The sequence below is a fragment of the Zophobas morio genome, unplaced genomic scaffold, assembly GCF_036711695.1.
Source record: "Zophobas morio isolate AGI-343-1 ecotype UQ-CSIRO unplaced genomic scaffold, CSIRO_AGI_Zmor_V1 ptg000006l, whole genome shotgun sequence".
Classification (NCBI taxonomy): Eukaryota; Metazoa; Arthropoda; class Insecta; order Coleoptera; family Tenebrionidae; genus Zophobas; species Zophobas morio.
In genome coordinates, this window is record NW_026972111.1 from 1,665,895 (window position 1) to 1,689,031 (window position 23,137).

Here is a 23,137-nt window from a genome sequence, read left to right on the forward strand (position 1 = left end):
ACTGGTTGAGGCATTATGTTTTATTGTATACCACTTCAATCAGAAACTTTAGTTAAACCTAGAACGAAAGTATAATTATAATTTAATAAAGTTCAAGGGTAACTGGCAGATTAAAAAAATATGTATGTTTTCTAAACACAATGTTTGCCGGGAAGCAGGGATCCATAAATAAAAGATTAACGATGGGTTTGAGAAGATAATTTTCATCACGTCCGTATGGTCAATCTCTAAGTACAGGTAGTAGGTAAACGTACCTGTTTTGCTGGTTGCCTATCTCCAGAAAATGTGTCGTGGACAAGATCTATCTACTAGGTGACGTCAGACACTTTTTTAGTTTCGTACATGGTACAGGAAGACATGGTATGATATTGCACATTTTGTGTGACGTCAGGTGGCTGTTATGACCGTTAACTTTAAATTCTGGCTTGTTGCATGTTCGTATTACCACTATCAACGAACGATGCCAAATTTTGAAAGCATGTTATTACTTATTAGCATCGCGAGAGTAATACAAGCAAAATCAAAGGCAGCCAGGATTTTTGAAAATTTGTCAATTTGAAAAACTGACAATAGAACTAATAACTTAAAATGTATATGCTGTGTATAAAAAGAAATAATTCTTTTATGTAACGGGTGTTCAATTGACAAATCAATTAGAGTAGGCTTACTCCGTAAAATATCGTTTGACACAAACAGCATGCCTGTTCTTATAACATATAGCATGCTAGAGGTTATGTTTCTGTCAAATGGATGTTATAAGAACTGACATGCCGTTTGTGTGAAGCGAAATTCCAACGCTTTCTCTAAATGATTTTTCAGTTGTACACACATTACCAATCGGTGTCCAAAAACGATATTCAAAACTTGACTACTTTTTAGTTTTAGTTAGCAAGTAAATTTAATCCCTAAAGCAAAAACAGCGAATTTTGAAACATACTTTTGTTGTAAAACTTATTATGATTTTCTACTCCCACATTCTTTATTAGGTAACAACCTGTCAAGTGTTCAATTAATCATTTTTATTGTTAAGATCGAAACTTGGTCCGTTTTGTAAATTAATCTGCAATAATTAATTAATAGTTGAACAAGATAAAACAAGAGTGTAATTATAATAAATTTAATAAACATGGCCGTACAGTTGTTACTAATATTAGAAAAATTGTACATATGTAACTATATTAAAAACAGATATTTCTCGAACATGCTTTTTAGCATAATTCTACCACTAAGTTAAGATATATATATATATATATATATATTTTACATTTTCACTAGGACACTTTTTACATATATATTTGACTTTCTTCTGGACTAGACTGATGGGACGTTTTGACTATAGGTTCTCCTTCGATTCCTGCAAAGATATAGGAGTATTTATTAATAGACTCCAGTTTTTACAAACTATTATTAATAGAAATGACAAGTTGGTAATAAAGAGTAAAATAGTATTTTTTTTTAATTTGAACATAAAAACATATACCTCTGCCAATTTCCAAAAATCCGTAATATTTTTCATGCGAAGACGATTCCCAACGCGGAAGCCAAGTAGAAAGATCATGTATTATTTTGGTGATCTTTCCGAACTTCTTCATCAGAAAATTTGTCCAGACCAAGCCTCAAACATTATGTTGTGCACTTGTCACGTTCAAATCAAAAAACATTTGTCATGGTTTTCGAAGACGATTGTGATTCTTTCCAAATCTTCATCAGAAAATTTGTTTATACCAAACCCCAAATCTTACGTTGTGCAGTTGTCAGTGTCCAAAAATACTTCAAAAAACATTTGTAGCTGTTGCTGAAATTTAATTTTTTTTTTATTAGATTGTTGAATACTTCTTCTAAAACTTACGTTTTAGAATTGTTCCCTTTCTTCGGAAGAAAAAATATTCGTCCAAATCCCCGTTGAGACGATGTTTCTTCTTTTTTGGTTGAAGATTAAAATACCTAGATAAGAGGCAGGGCGGTTTTTCAAAGTCATGAGGACATGACTGGATGTTTATGAACTCTGTGAGAAATGTCGCTGATTGCTTAAAATTGGGTCGCTAATTGCTATATGGCTCCTAAGTACTTGGTCAATTTCGGGTAATTTGTCTGGCACTGAAAAACTGCACATATATAATGAAATGATATAAAAATAGACTCACTATTATTATTAGTATTTAAAAAATGCGAGCACAAAGTATCTTCAAAAACACTAAGCAAAAATAATGGCAGATTTTACTTACACATAGTAAAGAATTATCGAAACATTTTGGTAATTTTGTATTCGAACTATAATCCTTACATCAATGTATCGAATTTTGATATTTGTGAGAGTTTTCTCAAAAATTCCGATTAATACATCCAACTTTGTTAGAATGCTAAAACCAAAGTGTGAGTGGTGGGAATTTTCGATTTATTTTGTTACCTTCGTTATTTCGCATCAATGTGTTGGATTTCGTGATATTTACACCCAGAAACATAGACCATATAACTAAAGTGAATAATTTCTTTGCAACTAATAATTTAAGCTGTCCTGGAAGAAAGGGTACTGAAAATTAAATTTTAATTTATTTTGTTTTCACAACAGACAACGTACCTAAAATGATTTCCATTTCTTAGTGCTGGTATTGTCATTTCCTTCTTTTCAATAATTTTCTTACAAATCGATTCAGCAAATTTGTAGATAATACTAAACGGTAACATTCATCGCGTTCTTTTTATTCATTAATAGAGAAAACACAATTATTATGTACGCTTTTTACAAAAATTTAGTTTTATCGGTGATTGTAAGTGACATTAATAACTTTTCCATGTTTTTTTGTTTAAAATCAAAAATTAAGGTGTATTTAAATTTAACATTTATAGCTACAGAGATGATAATCGATTACAATTTTTTGTTGGAGTTACAAATTAGGGAATATCACTCGTGACCAGAAGACCAAGCAAACGTGATGAAGTGATGTAGAAGAATTTTCAGTAAGTAAGTATAACGTTTTATTTGTCAGGTAACGTCGAAACTTATAATCAAGGATAATGGAATGAGTGAATATATATTTGTCTGGGTAGAAGATACGTTTGAGTCGTATAATATGTCCCAAATATTTAAATTAGTGCTATTTGATTTCAAAATAAAACATATACCTATTATTGTTTCCGCGTAACAATTATTTAATTAAAAATCTCTAAACTGCAGTTTTTTTTAAAATTCCTTAGGATATAACTAGGTTAGTTTTTTGGACACTGTTTTTCATACCTCGTCCAGTTTAATGAGAAAAACAAGCAACATTCTGTTTACTACATTACAATGCATCTGCACAGTTTGGGGAAGTTTTTTTTCTTACGATTCTTTGTAAAGGAATGATGCCCGATTTGAGCGCCGGCTCTTATTAAACATTCGACAATTTTTGCGTGACCTGCTGCGGAAGCTATGTCAAGTGGTGTTCGACCGTCATTCAGTGCGCGATTGATTTCGGCACCGACTGTCACCAAGTTTCCGACAACTTTTTCATGACCGTTTTGTGAAGCTATGTAAAGTGGTGTCGCACCGTTATTAGTAGCGCGATTGATTTCGGCGCCGACTGTCGCCAAGTATTCGACAACTTTGACGTGGCCCATTGCGGAAGCTATGTAAAGTGGTGTTTGACCGTCATTCTGAGCGCGATTGATTTCGGCGCCGACTGTCGCCAAGTATTCGACAACTTTTTCATGACCCTTAAAGGAAGCTATGTGAAGAGGTGTCCAACCGTTTTTATCAGCGCGATTGATTTCGGCGCCGACTGTCGCCAAGTATTCGACAACTTTGTCGTGGCCCTTTGCGGAAGCTATGTAAAGTGGTGTTTGACCGTCATTAGTAGCGCGATTGATTTCGGCGCCGACTGTCGCCAAGTATTCGACAACTTTTTCATGACCCTTAAAGGAAGCTATGTGAAGAGGTGTCCAGCCGTCATTATCAGCGCGATTGATTTCGGCGCCGACTGTCGTCAAGTATTCGACAACTTTTTCGTGACCTTCTTGTGAAGCTACGTAAAGTGGTGTCTCACCGTAATTCACAGCGCTATTGATTTCGGCGCCGACTGTCGCCAAGTATTCGACAACTTTTTCATGACCCTTAAAGGAAGCTTTCTGAAGAGGTGTCCAGCCGTCATTATCAGTGCGATTGATTTCGGCGCCGACTGTCGCCAAGTATTCGACGACTTTTTCGTGACCCATTGTAGAAGCTATGTAAAGCGCTGCCCAACCGTTTTTATCAGCGCGATTGATTTCGGCGCCGACTGTGGCCAAGTATTCAACAATTTTTTCATGACCCTTAAAGGAAGCTGCGTGAAGAGGTGTCCAACCGTTTTTATCAGCGCGATTGATTTCGGCACCGACTGTCGCCAAGTATTCGACGACTTTTTCGTGACCCATTTTAGAAGCTATGTAAAGCGCTGTCCAACCGTTTTTATCAGCGCGATTGATTTCGGCGCCAACTGTCGCCAAGTATTCGACAACTTTTTCATCACCGTTAAAGGAAGCTGCGTGAAGAGGTGTCCAGCCGTTATTATTAGCGCGATTGATTTCGGCACCGACTGTTGCCAAGTATTCGACGACTTTTTCGTGACCCATTGTAGAAGCTATGTAAAGCGCTGCCCAACCGTTTTTATCAGCGCGATTGATTTCGGCGCCAACTGTCGCCAAGTATTCGACAACTTTTTCATGACCGTTAAAGGAAGCTGCGTGAAGAGGTATCCAGCCGTTATTATTAGCGCGATTGATTTCGGCGCCCCCTGTCGCCAAGTATTCGACAACTTTTTCGTGACCGTTTTGAGAAGCGATGTAAAGCGGTGCTTCATTGAATTTATTAACACAATTGATATCGACACCAGATTTTACAAAACAGTCAACGATTTTTAAATTACCGTTTTCGCAGGCCAGTCCGAGAGGTGTTTTAGCATTTTCTGCAGTAACAATTTCCACTTCACTCAAAAAATTATTCAACTCTTCTACTGTGAGGTGTTTACACACGTCGTCATAACCCAGTAAAGCAGAATAATATATAACATTAATTATGTCATCGCGAGATTGTCTCAACTCATCCTTTTTTGTTTGTAATAATTGTATTTGTGCTCCTAGGCTCTCACTTTTTCGGGCATAAGCCAAAGGAGTCGCATCTAACAACATATCACGTTCGCCAACCTCATTCGTACTTTGCAAATACGTCATCGTTTCAAAGTATATTTCGTTTTCCGCTTTTTTATTGAAATTGCTATTTTCGTGCACAATACACTTGTGCTTTACGTGCGTTACCTTTACACGCGGATGTCTTTGCCCCCATGACGAAATCAAATGTAAAACACTTCGTCCACCTTTATCTTTGCAATTCAAAATTTCGTCGTCGTACGTTTTAAGTAACTCGTAACGTTTGTACAATACGGCAATGTGAGCTTTCGAGTTTTTAGCCAACAATATGTCAAAAAAGAATCGAACGTTATTATACCTTGCGTCAAACAACAAGTCCGCAATTGTGTCTTTAAAATTATTAATATTTTTTGAAAAGTATCTAGCAACTAGATACTCTGCAAATGAACTGTGCACAAAACGTGGAACATCATTTTGAAAGTCATTTATAAGACCCAGAGAGGCATAATTTCGTAAAAGTTTTTGTACACTTTTTTCGTAATCAATATTCATTCGCTGCGTAATTTCTTCGTCAAATATTACTCTAAAGGACACACGTTCGTAATATTCTGCAGCCTTTCGGTTTTTTTCACAGACTATAACTTCCATTTGGGGATTTCCTAAATCGTATCCAATTTTGTTTTTGTAAAAGTTATTAAATTTTTCCTGAATAAAATATTCGTAAAGGTCAGTCAAGACGAATGTGTTATCCATAAGTTTCAAATATTTTTCGTTATTTTCACGGAACAGTTCGGTAAGCATGAATATTTGAAGAGGGATGCCTAGTATGTCTATGTGTTCTACAATCGCAAAAGATGATTTGATTTTTTCCAGCGTTACGTCAATACTGTGACATTCTAGACGTTTTCTGATATATTTTTCTTGTTCTTGTTCGTTAAATTGATTTATACTAAGTGACAACAAATTGAATTTATTTTCTAGAGTTGATTTTAAATGTCGTCTGCTTGTAACCCACTGACGGAACCCTTTTGTTGAAAAATGGAGGATTATATTTAAAGCGGCATCTAAATTATCATTTAAGATTTCATCGATTGCGTCCCACACGTAAATTACATTGTTTTTCTTGATACACATTTCGAAAAACATTAGGTCGAGTTTATTAAGCGACTCATATTTTTTATTTGTGATGAATTTTACAAATAAATCTGAACAATTATCTGTTTTAGAGAAATTGGGTTTGTGAAAAAATAAATTAACGTCCTTGGGACTAATCAAAACCGTCCAGTATTCGCGAGAACATGTATTTTTTAAGCTTTTCACTAACTCGGTTTTACCCATTCCTGGATCTCCGGTTATAAGATTGATGTTATAATCTAACCGAGAAGGCCACAAGGCATTTTCTTCTGTAGGATATGCGTCAGGCAATTTGTACGCCTCTAGATCACTAACATCACCTTTGCTACAAAGCCATTCTAAATTTCCGTCACTCAAAATTTTAAAATAATGAAACTGTTTTGTTGTTTTGTGCTCATTATAAATTTGTTGAATTTCAGAATCATTATAGTGTCTAGTACCAACGTAGACTTTGTTGGTAAAACTTGATTTATCAAATATAAATTTATATTTGTTTTCGTTAAGATTAGAATTTATGTCACTTTTTTTCCTGTTACCTACGTAATTTTTGTCAGCAAAGTTCGGTTCATTAACGTTAAACTTAGTATTTGTTAGATATTCGCCATTGTGATTGTCTTTCTGTAAGAAGTTATTAATGTCAATTAATTCACATTTGGCGAGTTTGCTTTTAACTTTATCTAAATTATTCCCACAATTTAAGATAATAATTGTGTTTTCGTGAACTTTTTCTAAATATGTATTTTCAACGACATTTCGCGAAATATAGCGGTCTATATAAGGTTCGGCTAGTGTTTCCTTTGTTCCTCCTATACAACATGTACCGTTCAGCATTTCCACGAGGTGATCAGTTCTAACATTTTTGAAAAAATCTTCATTACTTCCAAAAGATGTTACAAGATCAAGTTCGCCCTTTCCTTGAATCGAAATGGTAAAATTTTGCATTATATTTTTATGGATTTCGGGATGCAAATTCAAATCGGACAGATTTTGGAACACGGAATTTTTCATCCATTCCTCATCTTTAGTTCCGCCAACCAAAACAAATTTTTTGTCGGGGCACAGCTGTATTATATTTTTCATCTTTTCCCATTCACGTAAAATTAATGGACATTCGTCCATTAGCCACAGCAGTTGAGTGAACGCTTTTGGATCTATGGTGCCGATGTCGGTGTCATTAATATGTCCGAGAATAGGTAGATATCTTCTTCTAATTTTATTTAATTCCTTAAAGTCAATAGTTTTTTCCTTTCCGACATCACCCCACAGTTGCTTAACCGTTTCGACCGATTCCTCTTCAATCACTGTGACATCAAAGAAGGAAATTGCTTCCCGAAAAATTTTCATTTTGTCATTAACTGGACCGAAAGATAGAGACTCAGTGTGAGAGGACAGAAGGTGCAGCGCAAGTACCAGCTGCGTCCACTTTTTATCTATCTTTTCTTTATTCCCATCTTGGGCGTTCCATTTAGAAACTGTTTTCAGGAATTTACCGAATGTTTCGTCATCTGAACAATACGTTGCCTTGAATTTGTTAGCGGTTATTTTTTCCAGAGTATCACAATTTTCTTGGTTGGAATAGAGAAAAAACTTGCGAAAAAAATCCTGATATTCTTGAATTCTAGGAATATTCTCTACTGTCGATTGATCATCTACTATTTCAAACTGATAGACGTGACTAATATTTTCTGAAATGTCTGAGTTAACTTCTCTTTTAATAAGCTTGACGTAAAATTCTTCGCTGTCAAGGTGGAATGTTGCGTTCTCGGGAGGATTTAACGGCCTATTGGTAAACAAAATTAACTCATCCATATTTTTCTTAACTTCTTTGTAACTTTTAAAGTATTTGCTAATACTGAAGTTTCCTTTTACGGTTCGCAAATTTTCTAGAGTGAGTACTTTCCTCTCGGTGTGTTTTAACTGCACCGCTTTAACCTGAATGTCGTTTTCCTTATCCGATGCAAGTTTAATAACCAGATCATCAAACGCCCCAAACTCATCATCGTTTGATGAAATCTGGAACGTTTTTACTCTGGGGTTGTTTAATAGTCTTAGTACAACATTGGCGAGGACCACATCTTCATAGTCTCTGCCTTTATCAGTTGTTCCTGGCCTTTTTTTAAAAGTCTGGAAAGGAATAGACGAACAACCGCTTTGAAAAGTAATTCAGTAATTGTTGTGTTTGTAATGAACAATAAAATTATGAACTGTAATAGTATTTTTTTTCAAATCAGGTAATGTACTTGTTAATACTGCTTATAGAAAAACTGATCGAAGGTTATTTCGACGAAACTTCCCTCGCCACTAAAGTACAACCAAGCATATCCAGCTTTTTCAAAAAATTATAAGCTTTAATCTTGCAAAAGTAAAAGACTTACCGACTCCATTCCTCTCAGGCGGCCACAACATACAAAGTGACGTGGTTCTGTACAAATAAGTAATGATTTATTTGAAAACTTCCATAATTCTCACACGAAATCCCACTTGTCACACAATTTCCTCAACGTAACAATAAGGGGCGATAATTTCAAATTAATGTTACACTACAACAAAATAGATTTTCTTACATCAGATTTACAGACTGTGTGACCACAGACTTACCTACTTCACGGTTTCCAATCTCTGTGGTGTTACACTAAATTTTTATACGTTAAATATTTAATACTTTTACGCTCTTTGTCGTCCGAACGTACTCGTGCTTTTTAAACATTCTTCCACCCACATTAAACCATTTTGAAATTCACACACTTTACTAACGAATGTTCTACACGACAATGTTTTCTTTGAATCAGACGAGAATTGGACAAACTTATTTTGTTGCTACGTTTTAAGGACATTTTTTACGGATGCTCGGTTATCCGTATGATAAGATTGTGGTATGAGAAAACCTGTGAGAAGTTAAAATGTCGCTGACTCACCACTCGGGCGTTTCCATTTCATTTCATATTTCAAAAAACGGTCGAAAGTTGTTCCGACAGAACTTCCCTCGCTCCTGAAGTACAATGAAACACATCCAGCATTTTCGAGTTGAGTTTCTTTCTTACACATTTTTCTCGATTCAGATGCAAATTATATTTACGTAATCGTTCAAGGACTTTAATTAAACGAAATTTACATTCTTCAATAGAAGAACCTTGAACCATTACATCATCAAGATATGTTGTGGTACAAATCGTGAACAATTTTGATACCAAAGAAGAATCGTTTAGCTAAATAGGTACCTCGATGAGTTGAAATTGTCCGTATTCGTGCACTTGCATCATCAACAGGAACATGTAAATATGCTAATGTACAGAAATATTTGCCATTTTTCATTTTATTGAAAATATCTTCTATTCTGGGAATAGGATAACGATTATCTTGAAGTTTATTGTTCATAGTTACTTTGTAATCAGCACTCAGTCTAATGTCATCATCCTTCTTCGGCACAATAACCAAAGGTGTTCCCCACTCGGAGTGATAAGTTTTCTTAATAATACCTTGATTTTCTAAGTCATCTAGTTCCTGTTCAACCTTCTCTTGGAGAGCGTGAGGAACTCGGCGAGGCTTTATAAAAATTGGTCGTGCATTAGCTCGAAGAGATAAAGAGCATTGATAGTTTGGAATTTCACCAACTTTTGGTTGAAAAACCTCGCTGAATTGATTGAAAATTTCTGACATTAATGGTTGAAAAGTAGAAATAGAATAAAAGTCATGAAGACTTATCTGGAGGTTTCGAATCCATCTTCTTCCCATAATGGCTATACCATAATCAGAAACGACAAATAAATCTCCCATGAACTTCTTCTTTTTATATGTAACAGGTATTCTTATGTAACCCAGAAGTTTAAATATTTGTTTTGTATAGGAACGAAATTGAATGTTTATACTTCGAAGAGTCACTTTAAAATTCAATGCATCGAAGATTTTCTTTGAAATGATGTTGACTGGATTGCCGGTATCACACTCAAATTTAACTGGTTTGCCGAGACTTTGTACCGTAATGAACATTCTTGGTTCATAAGCTGACGAAGTAGGTACTATTGAAAATGTCGATAATATTATTTATGTATTGGAAATTCTTCATCAACAGAGGAATTTGAACCGATGTCGACGTTTTTGACAGTTCGTCGATTTTTTTGAAGCAATGGAGAAATACATACTTTATTTGTGTGCCCTTTTTTCCTACAGAGTTTACAGTGAAGTTTTTCTTTGATGCGACAGTTGTCAGTTTGATGATTCTTTTTGCCACAATTTAAGCACAATCCGGATAGATCCAATTCTTGTAAATTTATGGTTCGACCTGTTATTTTTTAAGATTTTTGACGTGAAGATCCATTTTGATTATATTTTGATGCTGATTCTCCTTTAAGAGTAAAACCAATTTTATGAACATTATTTGACCCATGTAATAATAATAGTTTATTTCCCTACAGGTTACACCCAATTACAGGAAAATATACAATACTTAAGATTAAGGCAAACGGCGTGAAATTAAAGACAATAATAATACTAAAAATTAGGCTTATTCTAAATACTTAATAACATAATCTGAAATCTCTTTAAATGGTGTAAAATGAAGATCACATTCATTAGCTATTTGATTAAAATGCTCACACATAACACTTACCGGTGAATTGTTTGATACATTTGTTCGGCCTATTTTGGGGTAAAATGTAATATGTTGGCGGGAATTATGTCTAGGTACCGCAAAGTTTAATTTTGATAAAAGCAGAGAGCTATCAATGATGTTATTAACTAGTTTGTATAAAAAGTGAAGGCTTAAAATAATTCTTCTAGTTGATAATAAATTCACATTAAATCTTCTTAGTAACATATGATGGTCACAGCCTCTTTCAGGATATCTACCGTCAAGGAGAAAACTTACGAATTTTAAAAATTTTCTTTGAACAGACTCGATATGCCAACTATGAGTCTCATAAATAGGGAACCAAATAAGACTACCGTACTCTAATTTTGACCTTACAAGACTACAATATAAAGTAATAAGGGATTTCACGTTCGTAAAATCTCTACAATTTCTGTATAATATAAAGCCATAGTTTACAAATGCTTTTCTGACAATGTCATTCACGTGATTGACAAAAGTGAGTTTTTCATCAAACAAAATACCTAAGTCTTTAAACTCAGTAGTTCGTGTCAAGTTAGTGCCATTTATATTGTATGAAAATTCAATAAACTTTTTCTTATTTGAAAATGACATAACTTTGCATTTATCTAAGTTTAAAGCTAGACAATTTAGGGTGCACCATTTATATAAATTACGTAAATTGTTTTGTAGTAGTAGACAATCATTTAGACTGTCTATCCTGTGGAATATTTTAAAGTCATCTGCGAATAATAACTTTTCACTGAAGATCTCATTTGGTAAGTCATTTATAAACAATAGAAAAAGAAGCGGACCTAAGTTGGAGCCTTGTGGTACACCTGAATTAGGGGTAAAAGTTTGAGAGGTATAATTTCTATATCTGAGACAATTTATTCTGCCGCGAAGATAAGATTTTAACAAAAGTATTAGTGATTCAGAAAAGCCAATTAATTTTAGTTTATGTAATAATATGAAATGATCTATTGTATCAAATGCTTTAGTGAAATCCGTAAATATCACATCAACTTGACTTTTTCCATCTATAGCTTCAGAGACATATTGCGTAAAGTAGGCTAAGTTGGTAATGGTGGATCGTTTTTCTACAAAACCGTGTTGATATGGTGATATTGAATGTTTCAGTGTAGAATATATTTGTTTATAAATGGTTGATTCAAAAACTTTTGAGAAATTGCATAGTAATGCTATTGGACGATAGTTTTCAATCTTGGCTGGATTATCCTTCTTAAATACAGGTGCAATACAAGCTTGTTTCCAAACAGAGGGAAAATGAGATGTTTTTATAATTAGATTAAATATGGAATGCAATGGTTTTGCAAATATTGCAGCACAATCTTTTAAAAGAAAATTTGGAATTTCATCTGGACCTGCTGTTAAGTTATTTTTAGTCCTTTTTAAAGTATTTAGTATTTCCTCCTCACTTATATACTTTACATTAACATAATCGTTTGATACATTTTGTATCATCTGCGTATGTTTACAACTAATGTTTGAATTAATAAATGTACTACAGAAGTAATCACAAAAAGCATCAACTATTGTGGTAGGAGTTGATACTTTAACATTCTTGTAGCTTAGTTCACTTGGTATTCTAGTCTTGTTTTTTTGTTCTGCAGAAAAGACCAAAATTTTTTAGGATTAGTACTGACAGAATTTTCTACCTCTAATACATAATTTTTGTAAGATTGCTCAATAAGATTCTTGCTCATTGTACGGTATTGTTTAAATATTTCGTAATGATGCTCGGAAGGACAGTCTTTGTAATTTTTATGAGCAATAAACTTTAATTTCAGGCAATGTCTAACTTCACTACTGTACCAAACGGGATAAGCCGCTTTTTGGGACGAATATCTGCGAAACTTTGGAGTTGTTGTTGCAATAATTTCATCAAGTATACTGTAGAAAGCATTGCAGGCGTTTTCGACATCTGTTGCTAAATATACAGAGGTCCAATCAGCATTAGATAACATATGATACATAAGTGGAAAGTTGGATTTCTTAAAATTATATTGATCTGTTGAATTGTCAATAGGAAAATTTTTAATGCGGCGAATAATTTCTGTACATTTGATATTTAATGTGGGATGATGTAAATCTTCATTGACTAACGACCAGTCAGATCTATTAACATGACACTGTATATTAGAGAAAACTAAATCTAAAATATGCCCATACGAATTGACTATTTTATTGTGTTGTTTGATATCATTTAGATAACTGAAGTTGATTAAAGCTTGAACATTACTGTTCATTAAGTTGAGACAATAATTGGGGGTATTAAAATCGCCGAGTAATAAGACTTTATCTGCGTTATTATTACAATAAAGCTGAAGTAAATCAAGAAATGTTTCAAAATTGGAAGAAGATGTCGATGGTGGAATGTAAACAACGAAGATGTATAATTTCTTGTTGTTAAAGCAAGTAACTTTAATTCCTACGATATCTATAGTTGGCACTTCGTTAGTAATAAATGAAAGATCTAGTTGTGCTGTTGTATAACGAATGTCAATAGCTAAAAGAACTCCACCTCCCTTACTTACTCCACCATCTTCAACATTTCTATCCTTGCGATAAACAGCATAATTATTGGGAAAAATTTCGGCATCAAAAATATCCTTAGTTAGCCATGTCTCTGAGATTGCAATGAGATCCGTATTAGACGTTAAAACAGAATTGAAAAATTATATAGTCTTAGTTCGTAGGCCTCTAACATTCTGGTATATACAACTTAGCTGACAATTGTAATTAGGTGAATTATTCAGTTTAAATGAACTATTTTCGGTACTCCATTGAAGTGGCGTATTCTTAAATTATTTTCGTCTTTCGCAATTCTCTCTGTTAACTGTTGTTTTAGCAATTTATAGTATTCCAGTTGTTTGGGTGTGCGATCGAGTGACAAAGAAACCATATTGAATTCCGCCTTAGATTTAAGATTTTTACCGTTCCGAAGAATGTCAGATATCTCAGTGCAGTTGTCAAAAGTGACTTTAATTGGCCTAGCCCTAGTGTTGTCTAAGTTGTAACGTCCCAGTCGTTGAATTTTTATCACTTTAGTTTGCAATGAGGGTTTAACTAAATGCAAAACGTTATTAGTTACTAAATTATCTTGTTCCGTGCGTTGAGTATTATCAAGAGAGTTGTCTTGTTCAGGAATTCCAAATATTATGATATTATTTTGTCGCTTTTGTCTTTCTATGACTTCCTGGATAATCTCTTCCGTTTGAACGACAGGCGAGAGGGGTATCACCGAAGTCATTGACATTTTTAAATTATTTATTTGGGCTTCAAAATCAGCTCTAATTAAATTCAAGGAGTTAGTGAACTCATGTCGTAAAGAGTTTGTCAATTCCTTGAAGTTTTTAAATTGGTTCATGTTACAACTACAATTATTACATACGACCTTGACTGACTTAGATTTTGATCTAGTAAATTTCATATCTCCTTCTGTTAAACCTACACATTGTAGATGTAGATTATTGTGACATACATCACAATGTATTGTTGTAGAGTTAAGTTTTATAGCACCGCTACAATTTATACAATTATTCATTGCAATTGTGGAAAAAAGACAGGGATGGAAAACAAATGTAATGAGTTGTTATAAACTTCTCCATTTTGAATTCTTGAAGCTTCGATTGCCAATGCTTTTTTCTAATGCTTTATCAAAGGAGACGTTTATTAATTGAAGAATTCTTTCTCTAATGCTGGAATCTTGTAATCCTCGGATAAACTGAGCTCGTAGTAAACATGTCGATCACAGATTTCGAACAAATAAAACAAGGAGGTTGTTTTTCTTTACATTCCGTTTTGAATTCACAATTTTTAATTAATTCTTTCAATCTTGCAACGAATGTAGAAATTGATTCACCTGGTTGTTGAACTCTTGAAAAGAATTTATGTTGTTCAGCTAAAACATTTTTTTTTCGGTGCAAGATGATTTCTTAGAAGATTTTTGTAGCTGGTAGTTGATACTAAAATCTGCACTTTTCTCAAATGTTCCATGGAATTTTGGAAGACTGTAACAATCACGAAGTAATTGTTACATTTATTTCGCACTTATTTCAAATTCTTGCGCTTCTTTTTTACTGACATGACGCTTGGCCGTGTAATTGATAAGGCGCGAGGATCAGCGGAAAAAGACACACAAAAAGAGAGGGGTTCTGAAAAAGATTTAAAAATGGTGGCGAGTAATTCTGTGAGCTGAATTTTATTAATAATACCACCTTACAATTGTTATACGCTAAAATTAAGTGATTAAAAAGGACCAATAACACCTAGGTAACATTTTTATTTGGTAAAATTAAAATAGATTTCTAATCATTGGGAATTCTCTAGGTCCTTTTTTTTTATGTCTCATTTGGTGTAATTTTGGCCATGAAGTCAGAGTGTGAACCATCATAGTGTTGCTGCTATACACCCCTGCTTTTGTGTGGACTGGTTCCGTTGAGATCCCGAATCTTATGGGCCGATGGTACGTCTGATATCTTGGTGCTGTCATTGGTGTCATATTGGTGACTCCCTACCAGGCTCTGGAGTCAAGAGAGTCAATTTGAAATAGCCGTGGGATGTGGTAGCTGCCTTTTTTTTTTGATTAGCCCGAGATACCATCCCCTAACAACTATTTGGAGGTATTTACTGTACAATTTATGGTTTATGGTGGCAAAGAGGTCCACAAAATGTGATTGTTATAATTGTTATAATTGTTAAGTTATGGTTTTGCCTAGTAGTTATTAATTCGTAGCTTTAATCAATAATTGTTAGTAGGTACGTTAATCATTTAGGAGCATTTTAGAAGGCACTTACCTATTTATGGTTTCGATCCCAGTATTTATTACTAGTTAAGAAATTTATTATAACATACAAGAGTGGCGGCATTGGGAATATCAGTTTTCGTGGCATAAGCACATAAGGTAATCAAGAATCAAGGTAAAGATTGTTTTACCCACTTTGTAAATCTTAAGGGTCGTTTACACGCTTAAGCGTCATGTCATTGCCGATCTAGAGTAAGCCATTTCGGAAGTTCAGTTTCAAAATTATATTGTTATTGCATATTTAAAGCAAGTCATTTCGGAAGTTCAGTTTCAAAATTATATTGTTATTGCATATTTAAAGTAAGTCATTTCGGAAATTCAGTTTCAAAATTATATACATATCAGCGAGTAGGTGTTGTTTCTGTCATTCAACTACCTCTTCTTCCCTCTTCGCCTAAACTTTACTTTTTCATTTTCTCGTCGACATTCTGTCGACTGGCGCCCAAAATATTGTCACCACCCCAAATAATAAAGATCCACGGCCTTGCCCCGATTAAATCTAGCTGCCGGTGCTGTAGTTGACGTCAGACGGGAGTGACGTCACAAGACCACCCTCCAAATAACCTTAAATGAACAAACAATTCAGTCAGATCCAATAATGATCCGAAGAGGAATTTTTCAAGGCAATTCTCTTAGCCCGTTATGGTTCTGCTTAGCAATAAATCCCCTCTCCGATATCCTGAACAGCTGCAATTATGGGTTCAATATAAGAATTAACAAACAAAGAGAAAACAGAATAAGTCACTTGCTGTATATGGATGACATAAAAATATATGCAAGTACACAAAATCAGTTAACAAACCTATTAAATCTGACTGAACAGTTTTCCGGTGATATTGGTATGTGTTTTGGTATTGAGAAATGTAAGACCCAAGCAATCAGAAAAAGCGTCCAACACCAAGTACCACATATAACCCAGAATAACGAAATAATCGAAGCCCAAGAACGAAATGATACATACAAATATCTGGGTTTCTGTCAATCCTCCCACATCAATCATACCAAAACGAAAACACAGTTGAAAGATCAATACGTAGCGAGATTAAAATTAATATTGAAGACACAGTTAAATGGAAAAAATTTAATGAAAGCAGTAAATACATTCTGCGTTCCACTGCTAACATATTCTTTTGGAGTCATTAAATGGTCCAAAACTGATCTTGAAAATTTAAACATCGCAACAAGGAAAATCTTCACACAGTATAGAAGACATCATCCAAAATCGTCCATTAAAAGATTCTCATTACCAAGACAGAATGGAGGAAGGGGTTTCCAGAACCTAGAAAACTTATATCAGAGACAAATCTCAGATCTGAAGAAGTATTTCTTGAAACGAGCAGAAAGAAATGAAATGTTTTGCACTATCACAAGGGCAGATTTGAATCACACACCCGTAAATCTGTCGAACACCCAAGAAATCCACACCTCCCTCACAATAGACAAAATAATAAGTGGGTTAAAACAAAAACAACTACATGGAAAATTCTACAAAAACTTAGAAGAAACTCATGTCAATAAGAAGATGTCATTGATTTGGTTAAAAAAATCAAGTTTGTATGCCGAAACAGAAGGATTTGTGTTTGCTATTCAAGACCAAGTAATCAATACCAAGAATTATAGAAAATACATCATCAAAGATCCGAATATAAGATACGACTGCTGTCGCCTCTGCAAAGCAAAACCTGAAACGATCCAGCACATAATCTCCTCCTGCAGTATCCTGGCACAAACTGACTACAAAGCTAGACACGACAACGCAGCCAAAATCATTCACAAAGAATTAGCAACACTTATGAACTTAATCGAAGATACGACACCCTATTACACTTACATTCCATCTCCGTTCCTTGAAAATAACAAATACAAATTACACTGGGATCGCACAATACTTACAGACTTAAACATTACAGCTAACAGACCAGGCATCATACTTATCAAAAAACACACGAACGAAGCCATTCTCATTGACATTGCTATTTCTAACACAAACAACATTATTCAAACATACCACACCAAGATTTCAAAATATCTACAATTATCGATAGAAATGAAATCCATGTTAAATCTTAAAAAAATTTCAATTCTACCCCTAGTTATCTCTAATGTAGGTGTAGTTCCAAATAGCTTAGTTGAGAATTTAAAGTCTTTGAATTTGAATGATTCAATAATTGTCAAAATTCAAAAAGCTGTTTTGTTAGGAACATGTCATATTGTTCGTAAGTTTCTCGAACAGTCTGATCATGTCAGTCAGATTAGATTAGCACCAGTAGGTCAGAGTAGTGTAGGTCACTTTCCAAGTGATGCGCGGATTAATGATCCGTAGTTACGCTAGACTTTTGGGGATGGGGTGAGATTAGAGAATAATAGCATACTAATTTGTATGCTTTAATTCTAGAATCTCGAAAGTTGTTTTGTTAGTCTAATCAATGCATATCATTACTTGGTCGTAATACCCGTAATGATAGAAATCTTGCCTGAATGCCGGTCATTTCCGGGTCAGTGGTGAATCTTAATAATAATAATGCTTTGAATTTGACGTATGTTATTGACCAAATAATCCCCTAGGGCATTAAGAATTGTTGCAATGGTAACGTCAACCGAACACGAAATCGGCTGGAAACCAACTATTATATTATTGTATTAGTGCCTGCAGTGAGGTCGGTTCACGCTCGCTCGTGCTCTGTGCTTAACATAAATTTTAGGTGGTTTTTTGTGGACGATATTTATCAAATTTATATGCTCAGGTGAGGAGTATCTTGATTTATTTTTGACTGTTTGGGTAATCGGTCATTTTTGAATTAGGGTTGATCACATGTAAGAATATTTAGCAAGGCTCATTGTGTTGATATCTCCAATTCTCGTTTTTGTGTGGTGAGTCTCCATAGTTTTTGTTTAACTGAGAGATAAGATAGAGTTGTGTATCTGTTTCTAAAAGAAAAGGGTGTGATATCAGCACCTCAAGTACATATACAACTCACAAATAGCACGAATTCATCATGACAGTTTTTTGTGAGACATGCAAGGGCGCAATAACACCCACAGTACCTGGAATAAAATGTAATATATGCACTTTGTATTATCATATTAAATGTGTGGGTATTACTAAAAATCAATTTGATGTATGTAAGGCAATGACGGGCTTTACATGGAAATGTGAAAAATGTAATACAAACTCTAACTCTAAGGGAGAGTCGTGCAATTGTTGCATTTTACTCCCTGGCTTATTAGACACTCTAAAAAAACTTACTGAAACAGTTGAGACGTTAAAACAGCAAATTGCATTATTGAGTTCTAATAATTCAAAAACTCCGGATAACTCTTATGATTTTGAAGTTGTAGTTCAAGAAGTATCTGAACGAGAAAAGCGGAAAAATAATATTATATTTTATGGTATTTCCGAACAAGATTCCTCCCTAGATAGTAAAAATCGTAGAGAAAAGGACACTGAATTTCTATCTGACTTTCTACAATTTGTTAACGCCAATCCAAACGACTATATGACTCCAGAATCACAGATTCTTCTTCCATCTCGTCTTGGCAAATTTGTAGCAAATCCTAATAAGTCGCGTCCTATTAAAATAACACTCAATGACAATCAACAAGTACGTAACCTACTGAGTCTGATAAAAAAAAATCGTGCAAATATTGAAGGTAACCCTCGCTTTAAATCTATTCGAGTTTCATTGGATCGCACAAGTCGACAACGTCACTATTATAATGAATTAAAGGACCAAATTAAACAAAGACTGGAGAACGGGGAAGAAAATCTTTTTATAAAATATGTTCGTGGTATACCTACCATTCAAAAATCTTTAAACTAACCTCGCCCAAATGCCATAAACGTAATTTAAATATTTATTATCAAAACGTTAGGGGACTTCGAACAAAAACGCTTAATTTCTTTAACAATCTTTCTATTTCTGCTGACAATTATGACATAATTGGATTGACCGAAACCTGGATGACTGAGGATTTTGCTAATTCGGAACTTTTTCCTACTTCTTTTCATGTGTTGAGATGTGATCGTAATTTATCAATTGTCGGTGGTACTAGAGGTGGTGGTGCACTATTAGCATTCAGTAATGCGTTATCCTATGAAAAGTTAGATCTACATTGTATCACTGACTGTGTTCCAACAATTGATATTATTGGTGCCAAAATTTCATATTCTCCTAATACTAAATTAATAATACTTGTTGCTTACATACCTCCATCCACTGAATTTGCTTCATATGAACTCTTTTTTGAATTACTGTCACATCTTCCATTTATATATGATAATCATGTTATACTGTTAGGAGATTTCAATGTTCCTGAATATAATAGTGACCATCAAAATGACAAACGCGCCATGTTAATTAAAAACTATGAACAACTTTTTAATTTCACACAATATAATTATGTAACTAATTCCATCGGTCGGGTTCTAGATCTTGTCTTATCTAATATTGATAACTGCTCAGTCACTAAGGAATTTCCGCTTATAAAAGAAGACAATTATCATCCATCATTGTCTGTACAATTAACTATTCAAGCAGATAAATATAACAACTTCCAAAGTAATGCAATTCATAAAAAATACAACTTCAAAAAAGCCAACTTTCCTCGATTATACGAGCTTTTGATACAAACTGATTGGACCTTTTTAAACAAATTCTCTGAGATAAACGCAGCATGTCAAGCCTTCTATGATACCTTATATAAAATATTAGATCAAACTGTTCCTGTAGTTAAATATAATAAATCTTCATTTAAATATCCTCCTTGGTTTAGCGTTGACTTGATTAAAAATATACGTAAAAAAGACAGGCTACATAAAAGGTTTAAGAAAACCGGTGGTCATACTGACTATATCAATTTTAGCGCCTTAAGAGCTAGTATCAAGTATCAGTCTAAACTTCTTTATAAAAATTTTATTCGTTCAACTGAAGAAAAAGTTACTAATGACCCTAAATTAATTTGGACATACATTAACTCTCGTAAAAATCGGTCAAGAATACCTAATATTATAACAGATCAACAAAATTTACAACAAGAAGGATCTGATGCAGTTGTTAATGCTTTCTCAACGTACTTTGGTAGTGTATATATAAATTCGACACCCCAGGACAATGGAAACTTTAATAATGGTTCTACTTCCTTGGAATACGTAAATATAAAATATATCTCTGAAGAAGACATAATAGAGGCAATCTTTAAGCTAAATAACAAATTAACATCCGGTGTAGACCAAATTCCAAGTTTTATAGTCAAAGACTGTCGTTCAGTGTTTGTCAGACCACTTCATATGTTATTCAATCTTTCTCTAAAAACCGGTATCTTTCCCAACATTTGGAAGCAGGCTCGTATATGTCCAGTTTTTAAAAAAGGTGATCCGACCATGGTTGTTAACTATAGACCGATTTCCATCTTATCCAATTTATCAAAGGTCTTCGAATCTATATTACATAAGTACATCTATAATGCTATTAAATTGAATACCTCTATTTCACAGCATGGGTTTATGGAAAGACGATCAACGATCACCAATCTTGTTACTTTTTGTCAATACCTTTCTGAAAATATGGATACACAAATACAAACTGATGCAATTTTTACAGATTTCAGTAAGGCATTTGACTCCATTGATCATTACATTTTGTTACAAAAGCTGGAAAAATTTGGAATGAGTACTTCGTTATTAGAGTTATTCAAATCATATTTATGGAATCGCTATCAGTTTGTTGAATTTCAGGGTGTACGTTCCAAATATGTAGTTCCAACTTCTGGCGTGCCACAAGGCTCAAATTTGGGTCCGTTATTATTTCTCATATTTATTGATGATTTACCTGGGCTTCTTAACTGCAGAAAACTACTATTTGCTGATGACCTTAAACTATATTATAAAATTACTACCATTTCTGATTGTCATTTATTGCAAAACGACATTTACACTCTGGTCGATTGGTGTAAGCACAATCGATTACAATTAAATATTGATAAATGCTTCATTATTACGTTTACCAAGTCAAAAAGTCCGATTATGTTTTTCTATACTATAAATAATAACATTCTAATTCGTAAAACATCAATTAAAGATTTGGGAGTACTGTTTGATTCAGAGTTAAGTTTCTCCGGACACATAACATCAATAGTGGCCACTGCTTACAAAACCCTAGGTTTCCTGTTTCGTAACTGCAAAGATTTCACAAATATCCAGTGTTTAATTGCACTTTATAATGGTTTAATCAGATCCAAATTGGAGTATGGTTGTTTAGTTTGGTCACCTATCCATAAATTATATATACAGCAGATTGAAAACATTCAGCGAAAATTTTTAAAATATCTAGCGTTCAAAGAAGATGGATTCTATCCTCACAGAGGCTTTAGTCAAAATATTCTCGTAGACAGATTTCACGTTACTTTTCTCGAACATAGACGTAATAACATTTCTATTAAATTCTTACATAATTTACTGAATAATAAAATTGATTGTATAAACCTATTGTCTCAAATTAACTTTCACGTTCCAAGATTAGGTACAAGAAGCTCTATTTTTTTTTATGTAATGACTCCACGCACGAATGTTTTAGTTCGATCTCCAATACATCTGATGTGTATAAAAAAAAAATATTTCCTGTATTTGGGCTTTGCCTGTTGGGAATAAAGAAGTATTATTATTAAGACCCACCACTGACCCGGAAATGACCGGCATTCAGGCAAGACTTCTATCATTACGGGTACTAAGACCAAGTAATGATATGAATTGATTAGATTAACAGAACAACTTTCGAGATTCTAGAATTACAGCATACAAATTAGTCTGCTATTATTCTCTAATCTCACCCCATCCCCAAAAGTCCAGCGTAACTACCGACCATTTATCCGCGCATCACATGAAAAGTGACCTACACTACTCTGACCTACTGGTGCTAATCTAATCTGACTGACATGATCAGACTGTTCAAGAAACTTACGAACAATATGACATGTTCCTAACAAAACAGCTTTTTGAATTTTGACAATTATTGAATCATTCAAATGCAAAGACTTTAAATTCTCAACTAAGCTATTTGGAACTACACCTACATTAGAGATAACTAGGGGTAGAATTGAAATTTTTTTAAGATTCAACATGGATTTCATTTCTATCGATAATTGTAGATATTTTGAAATCTTGGTGTCGTATGTTTGAATAATTATTATTATTATTATTATTATTATTATTACTTATTGTATTGCTGGTTGTATATGTAGATAGGTCTCTGGTAACGGAAAATTTACTCTTCCTGTAAAAATCATTCGTCAGCAACAAGTAATAAAACAACTAAAACATTTTTTTTATTTGTAAATATCAAATTATACCCTCGGGCGACTTCTTATTAATTGGTCCTATCAACTACTAAATTCTTCAAACTTTCATCATTATTCATCGTTAATTTCGTTTTTAAATTTAATTCATTTGAGTTCAATTAAGAACAAAATGGATAAATTATTGGATTTAGAAATT

The 23,137-nt window shown here is 33.8% G+C and overlaps 1 protein-coding gene across 2 annotated transcripts; it reads right to left on the reverse strand.

The window, feature by feature from the left end:
- Positions 1-1,103: 1,103 nt before the first annotated feature.
- LOC135123297 (uncharacterized) lies at positions 1,104-9,078 on the reverse strand. 2 transcript variants are annotated; one of them, XM_064047822.1, is made up of 8 exons: positions 8,833-9,078; positions 8,610-8,774; positions 2,579-8,358; positions 2,408-2,530; positions 2,226-2,360; positions 1,850-2,097; positions 1,481-1,795; positions 1,104-1,354 (listed from the first exon to the last, which is right to left on the reverse strand). In XM_064047822.1, the coding sequence occupies exons 2-3, from the start codon at positions 8,616-8,618 to the stop codon at positions 3,277-3,279; spliced, it is 5,091 nt and encodes a 1,696-aa protein (XP_063903892.1). In that variant the 5' UTR covers positions 8,619-8,774; positions 8,833-9,078; the 3' UTR covers positions 1,104-1,354; positions 1,481-1,795; positions 1,850-2,097; positions 2,226-2,360; positions 2,408-2,530; positions 2,579-3,276. The 2 variants fall into 2 exon arrangements, with proteins under 2 accessions (XP_063903892.1, XP_063903894.1); XM_064047824.1 differs by having other exon boundaries at positions 1,850-2,105.
- Between the last annotated feature and the right edge of the window lie 14,059 nt (positions 9,079-23,137).